The sequence below is a fragment of the Zerene cesonia genome, chromosome 22, assembly GCF_012273895.1.
Source record: "Zerene cesonia ecotype Mississippi chromosome 22, Zerene_cesonia_1.1, whole genome shotgun sequence".
NCBI lineage: Eukaryota > Metazoa > Arthropoda > Insecta > Lepidoptera > Pieridae > Zerene > Zerene cesonia.
This window is the reverse complement of record NC_052123.1, coordinates 1,640,573-1,652,880: the sequence shown is the minus strand read 5'-3', so window position 1 is coordinate 1,652,880 and position 12,308 is coordinate 1,640,573. Positions and strand designations below refer to the sequence as shown.

The following is a 12,308-nucleotide window of genomic DNA, read 5'->3' as shown; positions in this document are numbered from 1 at the left end:
TAAAGGGCTAAATGTATCATTATATGTCTATACTAATATTATAGAGTACAGTATTTTCTCGGGTTTGATTTTACGCGAATATTATACATATATATATATTGTGTGTATTATACATATTATTAGAAATTAAAAACTTTTTAACAGATTTTAAACGCGATTTATTCATTATATTATTAACCCGACGTTTCGAACACTTTACAGAGCGTGGTCACGGGGAGACCTCCCCCATCATGTCATGTCTCCCCGGTCGTTAAACATCGGGTTAATAATATAATGAATAAATCCCGATTAAAATCAATTTAAAGTTTTTATTTTCTAAATTATAGAGCTTGTTTGTTTGTTTGTTTATTTATTTGAACGCACTAATCACAAGAACCACTGGTCCGACTTGAAAAATCCTTTCAGTGTTAGATAGCCCATTTATTGAGGAAGGCTATACGCTATATATGTACCACGGACGAAGCCGGGGCGGACCGCTAGTTAAATATCTTATTCGAAAACGCTCAGTTTTTAATTCCCACTAGTAGTATCAACTATCAAGACCACATCAAATTACAATAATCAAGTTACTCGTCCATTCTTTGTGGAAACAATATTCCCAATGGATGAATAATAAATTTGACTTTTCGCACCTAACTAAACACTTCTTGAAGATCTTTATAACAAAAAAGAACATTAAGGAAAATATATTTTAACGCCATCTTGTAATCTCAGCCGAAACTAAAACAAAGCATAGAAGATACGAGGCAGCTTTCAAACCCTTAGTTCCAACCCGTAAACCTACACTCTAACAAGGCCATATTCCATGCATACATTAAATAAATGTAGCTTTTTTCACTGTTCTTATTACAATTACTTTTATTTTCAGACATAATATGAAAATCTTTTATTTGATAGTCACGCTGCTCGGATGCACAACAGCCCGACGCGCTTCCTGCCAAGCCTGCCTTAACTCCGTATGCTACAGGCGAGAAATAATCGCAGAAGGAATTAAATTTTCGGGTCAATTAGCCATCGACAGACCATCGAATATTTTATACTTCCACTATCAGAACCGGTCTCAGGACTATACTGGTGCTTTCGATTTAGATAATGTTAGGCTTGAAAATGTTCATAACAGTGGTTTTAGCTTCGGTCTTGCTGTCGACCAAGCCACAAAGGATTTATATATGACAGGAGTCCTTGGCCTGTACAGATATAATCCAGTAAAAAACTTCACCGAACTCTATGGTCTAAAAGACAAAACAATATGGCATCTTCACTATGAAGACAAATTGTACTATTCAGAATTTCGTAAGAAGGGAATTTACACGTTTGAAGATAAGAAATCTAAATTAATACCAGGCACCGAATACCAGGTCGATGACTTTGTTGTTGACAAGCGCGGTGACATTTACTTTATGCACAACTTCTCTATATATCTATTGCCAAAAGGCGGGAAAACTGCGGAGTTGTTTGAAGATGAAATATATTATTTATCTACAGATAAAAATGGCGACGCATATTTTGTGCAACCATTCACAAGAGCCGTTTATAAAATGAATTATATACATAATAGAAGAATTTTGAAAGAATTAGGCGCTTTCAGCAGAGGTTCTGCTTTTATTGTAGTATTTGATGGAGATAACGATATTATATACTATGACGGCACAGATAAGAAATTATATTATCTATCACCAACAGCAAATAAATGTGCTGTTACCACAAAAGGTTATGGGAGAAAACTTAAAAAGATTGTAACTATGAATGTTGATAAATAAAAAAGTTGTAATATAAAGGACAAACCAAATTAAGGCTCATTTATTGAATACTAATTATTGTAATAATAAACGATACTTTCTCATTTATCTATATAAATAATTTATCGCCAAATGAGGTGTTAAGCGTAATACTCGAGAATGGCTCCACCAAACTTAAATTATTTTTATATATTTTTTGAGGCACAAAGAAGGTTTTTAACGGAGAATCATAACGTAAGGGTGAAGTCGGAGTAGATGGCTAATTTATAATAATAATAATTATGGTTATTAATTATTTGAGATATTTTGTGTTTGTTATTAACTTTAATTACAACCTATTTATTATATTTATAAAATACTGTTATTTCTACTCGCTGCTGCCACGACCATAATATATCGCTGGAATCGGTCGATATTTATAATAGAAAAGGAATAAGTTATTTATACGAATATAATAAAAGAGCATTTTAAAATGTGTGTATTTATTTAATTTTTTAAATATTTTCCGTGATTATAAATTTACAATTTTTATTAATTTCTACAATTTTCTTTTTTTTTGTCAACGCTATAATATATAAGCTTTGAGCATATTTACGTATATATTTTTAATAAGCAATAGTTTATATTTTGAATAAATCAACAGTCAATAGTAGAAATAAAAATCTTATAAATAAAAACCATTAGATTTCACTTTTAACTAAAACGCCAATAACCTATATCACTTCATCAATCAGTCTCGTCAAGATTAAAAATAAAATAGTTTTAGGACATTTATTGCCAATACATCTATTAATGCATATCTGCTTATCTATCTGTTAAAATAAAATCAGTTACTGTATTAGCAAAATCTCATGAAGCTGGTAAATAATATTTTATTCCTCTCAATTGCATGTAAAAGGGCTTTAATTTAGTTATTTCATAAATCAAAACTGCAAAATGCATAAATTCTACATGTAAATAAGAAGTGATTTCCAAAATCAATAATATGTAGTCCAGAGTCCAGAGAATATGTACCAATTAAAAAAAAATAAAACCGAAATATTTGTATGAAAAAATCAGCATTCATAACATCATTATTAAAAAAAACAAATTGAGCACTTTTATACATAAAATAAATCAAATCATACTTTAAGAATTATTTTTTTATCTGAAATTGCTCGAATCATTGGTCATATTATGTACGACATAACTGAGCAGTACAAATTAATAAAGAATGTCTATAAGTATTTATAGGGATATCTTATTTATTTACCCAATTTTTAAACGATTTCCAATCAATCAAATATGTTATATGGGATCAAAAATGGCACATAAAGCGAGCTGTTTCAATAAAGGAATACCACAATATAAACAAACAAAATAGAAAATAAGAATTTTCTGCCATTTTTTGTTCAAATACAAAATGAATACAAATACATTTACTATAAAAAAATAATAAAACAAAATAAGACAATCATCATAAAAGTCTTTTTTATAATAAACCATCAACAAACTTCTAAAGCGCGCCAAAAGTATGACAGATAAAAAATCGTTAAGGCCGCATGTACATTTGGCATAACATTCAGACCATTATACCTTAGTGTTTTTGCACCTTCTCTCCGTCCATATTGAATGAATTGGCGCCAAAGGACATTCCGTCAGAGATTGTATCCATGGTTTAGGATTTCGCTTCTGTCTGAAGAATGAAACGTTTACAATATTTGATATTAAATTTTAGATTTAAATAATTATTCTTTCATTATATAAAATATGTAATGTTGGATGACAGTTGTTGAATAATGTATATTACAACCAACTATTATATAATTTATTAAATTCGATGCTATATTACAGTAATTTATGTGTTTTAACCTCTTTTAAAGAAACAATTTCAATTATAAAAACCTTTGTGTATAAAGCTAAATACATTAATAGATGAAATATAATTATAACAAATAAGCACCTGCACCTTAGATATCTGAAAAATGTCTGCCATAATTTTTACAACAATGAATATTCGCAGTCTTCCAACAAATTATTTCTTATATATAATATATTTCTTCGAATATACATATATTCCTAATACTTTATTAAAATTAAATACAATATTGTCATTTTTACTGTTTTATACAATTTTAGAACACCATTCTTCTTACCTTATTTCTGTTAAATAAAATTTTACCGCGACAAAAATATTAATTATATTTCCAAGATTGTTTATACATATTATATAAATGATCTGCATAATATATTGGATTAATAATAAATATTATATAACATTTGTTTCAACGATAAAACTAATTCTACATACAAGTGGTCCCGTGTGCTATAATCCATAAAACTAATGTAATGAAACATAAATTTATTTTCCGATTAATTTGTGCGAAACTATAATAACAAAAAGACTACAAATACCACAATACAACTTCCAACTCAAATATAGATAAATCATACTTGTTACATTTAATAAGAGGCACACAACACATGTTTTATAATATATTTATTCAAGTCTTTTTATCATTCTTCGCCTTAATTTTAATACCGATTTAATTTCGACAAAAACAAAATCATTAAATAATCAATTTAATTACCTTTTTTAAACGTAACAAATATGGAAACTTTTTTAAGTGTGTTTAAGACTACCACTAAATATAATATAGATGATGCTGGCAACAACAGTTTAGGGTTTCGCTTCAGCCTGAGGAAAGAAATCGACATTAAATTAACAAACCTCATACGAACGAATAAAAAACTATCGAGATGATTATTACACGATTAAAAATTGCTTCTACATGAAGTGTTCAAATAAATTTTTGAGTTTATGTTTGAGTTTTACGTTGAATTTGAGTTTGAGTTTGAGCTTGGCTTTGAGTTTATGTATGAGTTTGAGCTTGGCTTTGAGTTTGAGTTTGAGTATGTGTTTGAGATTGGCTTTGAGTTTGAGTTTGAGATTGACTTTGAGATTGAGTTTGAGTTTGAGTTTGAATAGTGTTAGCGTCAATGATGTTACTACGTACGGAACACTCGATATCGTCACGCTTCTTGTTCGCCATCGTCTCAGCGTTGTACTCGTGCTCCAGGCCGAAACTCTGAAATGATGGAGTATCTCTATTAATCTACTAGCTTTTGCCCGCGGCTTCGCATGTATTAATTAGGAGGAGTTAAATGGATGTCATTATATCTATAAACCTTCCTCTTGAATCACTCTAACTATAAAAAAACTCCATCAAAATTGATTGATTGCAAAATTTTAAAGACCTAAGCATACTGACAAACACACAGACGGCGGAAAGCGGCTTTGTTTTATACTATGTAGTGATCAGTATATAAAAATCCAATGCTTATTCGTTTTCTCGCTTAAACTGGAGAATTTTTGGCTGGATTGATTTCGATGATGTTGCTTTTGATGGATTAATCATAGTCCAGGCAAGGTATAAAGATTAAATTATCATGAAGGAAAATGTGTCAAGAAATATTCTCCAACGTTGCGAAGTTAGTTCAGCTAGTTTCTTAGTTTTCACATCAACCCGCTGGCCAATATGAGAATATGTAATATAATATATTTAGTGATAAGGTCGCCTTGTGTGCTGGTCTTTTATTTTTAAGGTTTATTTGTATACCAGCACAATAAAGTGTTAAATAAATATATAATGAATAAGTATGACGTAGGTAATATAGTGTTGCAAAGTCGCAAAGTGATCGATACTAGCAGGCCCGTGATTAAATATGTAACTCGCATAACAAAAATTAAACTGACGATTACGTACAAACATGCTAAGGAGCAAGGGGAAAAATGGTTACCCCATCTAATTAATAACCTAATAACCGTGTTGCTGTTGCATGTTGCTCGACCTCGGTTTTTTTATTATTGGTTAACGGCAACAGAAATGCATTCTTTTTAAAGTTTGGACAGTATAACCATCGTGGCTCGCGAGCGAATAGACAGACAAACAGACGAAAAGCAAAGTCGTTGTAATAGGTTCACGTTTTTCCCTTTGGATAAGAAACTATAAAAAGGCATATTTTATAAATCGCCATATTTTAAAGTATAGGAATATCTCATATATCTGAACATTTGTTAAATTTGATATCAATTCCTTAAAACTACCTTATATAAAACCATATAGAAACATCTACACCTACCTTCAGGATCTCTTCATTCGACAGATGATCACTAGGGCCCGTTTGTTTAAAATGGCTGACAACTTTCCCGCCTTTTTCGACCAATAGAGCGCCTCCAGTTTGCACCCAATCACCTTTCATATCCCCACCTAGACCTAATTACGAACCATTGATTTACTGCTACAGTTAAAAATTGATAAGAATCGCAAAAACGCGTCTTAAGTTGGCCTTCTCTATCCAATGTGTTATAATGTTTCATATATTTTTTCTATAATCTGTCAGTGCTAATTAGTACCGTAATGATTTACAATAAGGTTGAATTTCGTAAATACAGTATTCTCGGTTATGTCATTATGTTTCCAACGTGCTAATTTAGGCGATATAACGTAAAAATGCATTGTTTTAAATCGAAACCGTTTTAAGTACTGTAGTAATAAACCAATGTTACCAACATAATACAAGAACACATACAAAAATATATAATAAACCTTGCATATATCCAAATTATTCAAACGGTCGCTTGGCGCGAACTGCGCGTAATAAAGGATGAGTTTCCCGCCCTTTTTCAATAATAGAACGCCGCCATTTTGTAAACCGTCACCAATTAAATCGTTTTCCAGACCTGTTTTTTTATTAATTTAGATATTTATGTATATTTTTAATGTTCCTTTTTTATAAATATGCAAAACAATCTTTAATTCAAAGTACTGAATTATATTTAGAACTTTGTGTCTTTTATGTATAATCACAGCATGCCGGTTGAATGAAACACTTTCAGTGTCACACAGATTTACTTAAATTTTAACTATTCGAAATATATTAGGGGTCGTTATTGTTATAAAAAATAAACTATACACTACACTACCACTCACAATTAAAGTCAATCCAAATTGTGATAATAATACCCTTATATTGTTTTTTTTTTTATTTCCAATAGAGCTGGTGGGACGCCTGATGGTAAGCGCTACCACCGACCATGAACATTTGGAGAGGCATAAGGTCCATTGCAGACCTTACGTCTTTACAAATGGATTGCCGTCTTTAAATTGGGAAGGGATTAAGAAAGGATTGGCGAGAGGAATAAATGAAAGGACTGGGAAGGGTAAGGAAAAGGATATGGGCTTCCGGCTCTCGCACTCACCGAACGAAACATAGCAAAATGCTATTTCACGCCTGTCTTCTGTGGGAGTTTGGTACTTCCCCGGTGCGAGCTGGCCCAATTCGTGCCGAAGCGTGCTCGACTACCACATACAAAAACAGTCAAATTCAGTCAATTATATTATTAGACTAGCTGTTTCTCACAGCTTCGCCCGGGCGGTATTAATAAATTTTCATGGAAACATTCATCCCCCATTTTATCCCATGGAGGTAGAATTTATCAATATCCTTTCTTAGCAGATGCCTGCGTTATAAAATCTACCTGCAAGTCGGCAATCCATTTGTAGAAGGGTAAGGTCTGCAATTGACCTTACGCCTATTCAAATGCTCATGGGCGCTGGTAGCGCTTACCATCAGGCGACCCTCTAGCTCCATTGCCGACTATGACATTAAAAAAAAAGTCGAAGGGTGTCACCTGAAAGTCAATACTGAGTCCTTTTTTGCCGCACGCAACACGTAATTTTTATATTTCCTTATTATTTTTCTTTTTCTATTTTTCTTTGTGTTATGTTACTATTTGTGTGTGTAAAATAAATGGTTCTTTCTAAATAACACAAGCAAATTCTTATCCGACTGTCAAAAACAAAAAGGAGGTTGTTCTATTTTCTTCTATATGTATTTCTTTCTTTTGTTTTTGTTTTTTTTTAATTTTTCCCTGCTTTAACTAATCACTGCCCAGACTACGCCCATGTTATTGAGAAGGCATTTCAAGATATCGGTATATAGTCGATACCGCGGGTCGTTGAATTATAAAAAAAGCAATCAAAGGTTATCATATGTTTACAGAGTTATTGACAAGCATTATTATAATGGCCTATTATTTTTTCTTTGTCCGTAATGATAGGCTATTCTGGTATGAGTTATTACGAATGGAAAAAGCAATTTCCCTTGCAAAGAACGTGTAGGAATATTAAATTTGTGTAGCAATTTTGTTATTAACTGTCTTTATAAAATAAAATAGAAAAATTACATATTTTCTTTCTATGACCATAACTTCTAGCCGCGGCTTCACCTGCATGATAATTTAATAAAAGCGCCAAAGTTTATCCCCGGCTATTAAACTATATGTATACAGTTATACAAAAACTTAATAATTTTCGTCGTGAAGGACAAACAAACGTATTAGATTTTTTGTATATTAGTGATTGCTCCTCTTAGTATGTAGTTAGGGTTTATTTTGCTACTATGTATACTTAGGCTTTAGTATGTATACTGCTGTAACCTTACAGGCAAAAAACAACTGATATGATAACTACTTTTTATCTGGATATCTCTATATAGAAGCGCTAGTAAATTGCACATTCGAATACACATAACCCTCCTTCCCGCAAAGTCAGTTAAAATTCAACGCACCCATACGGTTCCCTTTGGCTATTGCCTCCCTCGATTGCTTCCACAGCAGTGACGTCATAATGGTAACAATGTTGAATCGCTTGAAACCCAACTTCTGATACGTCGAGCGATCCTCCACGTAATATAGTTCTGAAAATAATAGTAAATCACTACATAGTATAAAACAAAGTCGCTTTCTCTGTCCCTATGTACCTATGTATGCTTAAATCTTTAAAACTACCCGACGGATTTTGACGGGTTTTTTTCTTAATAGATAGAGCGATACAAGAGGAAGGTTTATTTGTGTAATAACATCTGTTAAACTACTACGAATTTACGCGTGCGAAGCCGCGGGCAAAAGCTAGTATATTAATAAAATAAAGCACTTAAATGATAGGATCAACTAAATTGTCTCAAATCACTTAATCTTATACAGTACTAGCTGCGCCCCGCGGTTTCACCCGTGTAAGTCCGTATCCCGTAAGAATATTGAGATAAAAAGTTGCCTATATGTTATTCCAGTTGTTCAGCTGTCTACGTAACAAATTTCATTGCAATCGCTTCAGTAGTCTTTGCGTGAAAGAGCTATAAACAAACACATCCTTACTAACTTTCGCATTTATAATATTAGTAGGAAGGATAGTAGGATACGGAAGGAAATCATTTAACCCGGGCGATCTTAATCAGGATAATAATATAAGAAGTGGGTCAAAATCGTGTCTAAAGGAATCGGTTACATACAATACAGGTGAAGCTAAATAAAATCATGAACAGACAAACGGACACAATCGTATGTAACAAGTTACCTAAACCTGCGAACACAAAATGGCTGACAGACAAAAAGAAAAGATACACACACAGACAGACTGCAAAAAAAAGATATCTTAAATGTATTTAATATACATTGATTCAATAAAAAGCTGTTATTATATAACAAACATACAATTTATATTATTTACATATTTTTCTAGATAATTCAGTGGAAAAGACAACACAATGATCGCACTATCAAAAGCAAATAATTTCTAGAACTATTCGTTGTATTATATCTCTCACTCTAACGACCCCCAATCGCGTTACACTGTACGCACTACAATGAAACAAAACATTCGTCCAATTCACAATCGCCATACATTGGTTTTCATGTGAAAGAGTAACAAACATACACCCATCCTAACGAATATTATTACGTGTGTACATCTCTGCCCACGGTTTCCTCATAAAAACAATTAAATATCCAATGTCTTTATTCGGTCTTAAACGATATATGTACCAAATTCCATACAAATCTGCCCAGTAGTTGCTAAGAAAGCGTCCAAACAAACGAACAACTATTCAGAATCATATTTTAGCCCAGATATGGACAGGACAGAAGTTCTAGAAGATTCTAGCCGTGTACTCACCGCCATCAAAATATTTCCCGTCAATAAAGTCCTTCGAGCCGGTTTCTTCCACACCCACGCCGACCAATCGCACGTTGTTATTCTTCAACACCGTTGCAATATCCCCCAACTGAGGAGTAGCCGTTAAATGTTTCTACAGTAATATTCTGGGCGTTTCGACGCTCAATTTTTAACCGACTTCAAATAAAGAAAGCGGTTCTCGATTCGATTCAATTTTTTTTTTTTATTTTGAGTTCGTTATCAGTGAATTTTCCACTGGTTGAACCGAACGATTCATTTTTTTTAAAGCTAATGCATTCGGATTGGTAACACTCTTAAACTGTTCAACCGATTTTAATTAAATTTACACAGTGTACAGTTTGAACCAACTCATAAGATACTAGCTGCGCCCCGCGGTTTCACCCACGTAAGTACGTATCCCGTAGGAGTATCGGGATAAAAAGTTGCCTATATGTTATTCCAGTTGTCCAGCTGTCTACGTACCAAATTTTATTGCAATCGGTTCAGTAGTATTTGCTTGAAAGAGCAACAAACACACACACATCCTTACAAACTTTCGCCTTTATAATATTAGTAGGATAATATAATAGTAGGACAATGGTTTTCTAATTTTCATTACGGTAAATGACTACCCGGGCGGAGCCAGTGAGTTAATGACTATATAGGAGTGTGAGGATAACAAAATAAAATATCTTACTTCTTTAGCCCACAATCTGCAAAACATACAGCCCCACCGGCGGAAGAATATGATCGCCACATTCTGATCCTGCCAAAACTTCTGCAACTCTACTGTCTATAACCAAAAAAAGGGAGGACTTTTAATATAATTGCTTTGGAACAAAATGTTAAAATAATTATAAATTCTTAAAAATCGAGTGTACGTATTTCTCTCTTTTACAGTGCATTAGAGTGGTTTTATGATATTTTTTTTGTGTCTGTAGATAGTCTGCGGGCTAGAGTGACATGGGCTACTTTTTATCGCAGGGAAAAACATTTGTCCAATGACCCCAATTTGTATTTAAATTGTTAGTTAAGGAGCGGTCTCCCAACATGCCATATTTTTTTAGAATTATTAATACATTCTTAGGAACTTTAAGATTAAGTTTCTTTCATTATTTTTAGTTTTTTAAAGGGTAATTAACGTCTTGTGTTGGGTTTTTTTTAATTTTCAATATAATTTTTTATTAATTGTAGTATATATATTATATATTAGTATACAAAGAAATTATTTTTTGATTGAATCTCATATTTTTTTTAGAATAATATGCAATTAGTGTATTATTATTTTGAATAAAGTAATTTTAATTAAAGTAAACATATGCAGTAATGTCTTAATACTGTTTTTTTATAAATAGTTGCTACAAGAAAAATTTATACCAATATTATGCTCTTCACAATATTGATTAGGTTGATAAGATAACAAATGATATGATTTATCTATGGTATGAGGCAGTAATCCTTTTTTTATATAATCAATAATTGTTTTACTTTTACATACGAAATACAACAAATGGGTAGTGGTTAAAGATTATTATTATATTTATAGCTGAATCATTGCGTCTGAAAAGTCATGAGGTCTTCTCTGAAATGGTTGCTGCTTTATTGACAGAGTCCTTTTTGCCACTATTGCTGTTATTATGTTGTGTTTTAGCTGTATAAGTTACATTCTTTATTAAATGGTTTTTTTTTTTAATATATCTAGTTCTAATATTTGGTCAGAACATAAGAAATAAGGCAATGGAAAAGAGAGAATACAGTATATTTTTATAAGAGTAAACTCACAATATATTTATTTATGCCCATAAAAAAATATAGTTAATCTAGGTTTTTAAAATTAAGTACTTGGAAAAAATATATTAATACATAACTTCAATATAAAATACATAGTTTAGAAGAATGTTTAAACTGTTATCTTGTTTAATGTTATTTGATATATAGTATACATCAAACTTTGCATTTGTCGCTAAAGTTAATTTCGTAATTTAAAAGTTTTTACAACTAATTACTTATAGAAACACTATACTACCTAGACAAGTCTAATAAAACCTATTCTTAACAATACATAATTACTATGAAAAACCGGATATTTATTGCGTTGTTTCCTTGTGGATTTTTTTCTAGTTATCGGTTACACTTACATTCAAGCTCCAGTAGTTTTAGGTCAGACAAATTTATTTTTCGCAGCCAATATCTCTTCATTTGCAGCGTTATTAACTCTGATATATTTAGATTTTTAACATAATTATTTACGTATAATCTGATGGGTACTTTTTTTAAAATAAAGTTTTTATTTCTTACCTCTTCGCCGGGTATACTTTTAACTTTCAAATTAGCAATCGTAGATAAATCCAAAGACATAGTGAATAATAATGAAAATACCACTTATGTAAATAGTGAATTTCAGCAATTGGAAATGCTTTCCAACCCCAATTAATTTCGGATACAAGAACAAAACAGCGGAATTCCACACCGGACAATAAGATGAAAAATAAAAGACTGCGAAGTGCGCACCGTAAGCTGATATTTGATAAACAGATGACAATTGACAATTATGGTAAATTGACTTTTTGTCAAG

General features: G+C 31.8%; 2 protein-coding genes across 2 annotated transcripts; one reads left to right on the top strand and one right to left on the bottom strand.

The window, feature by feature from the left end:
* The first annotated feature begins 839 nt into the window (after window positions 1-839).
* On the top strand, window positions 840-1,760 carry LOC119835945 (ommochrome-binding protein-like). Its single transcript, XM_038361079.1, has one exon. The coding sequence runs from the start codon at window positions 876-878 to the stop codon at window positions 1,758-1,760; it is 885 nt and encodes a 294-aa protein (XP_038217007.1). The 5' UTR covers window positions 840-875.
* A 2,482-nt stretch (window positions 1,761-4,242) lies between these two features.
* LOC119836031 (prostamide/prostaglandin F synthase-like) lies at window positions 4,243-12,244 on the bottom strand. Its single transcript, XM_038361199.1, has 7 exons — window positions 12,032-12,244; window positions 10,431-10,526; window positions 9,734-9,842; window positions 8,352-8,480; window positions 5,862-5,995; window positions 4,736-4,807; window positions 4,243-4,416 (listed from the first exon to the last, which is right to left on the bottom strand). The coding sequence occupies exons 1-7, from the start codon at window positions 12,089-12,091 to the stop codon at window positions 4,399-4,401; spliced, it is 618 nt and encodes a 205-aa protein (XP_038217127.1). The 5' UTR covers window positions 12,092-12,244; the 3' UTR covers window positions 4,243-4,398.
* Between the last annotated feature and the right edge of the window lie 64 nt (window positions 12,245-12,308).

Coding starts and splice junctions, on each gene's coding strand:
- LOC119835945 (XM_038361079.1), top strand. CDS start 876: ATGAAAATCTTTTATTTGATAGTCACGCTGCTCGGATGCACAACAGCC.
- LOC119836031 (XM_038361199.1), bottom strand. CDS start 12,091: ATGTCTTTGGATTTATCTACGATTGCTAATTTGAAAGTTAAAAGTATA. Junction 8,481..9,733: donor CGGGAAATATTTTGATGGCG/GTGAGTACACGG, acceptor TATTATTTTCAG/AACTATATTACGTGGAGGAT. Junction 4,808..5,861: donor CGAATGAAGAGATCCTGAAG/GTAGGTGTAGAT, acceptor CCATCATTTCAG/AGTTTCGGCCTGGAGCACGA.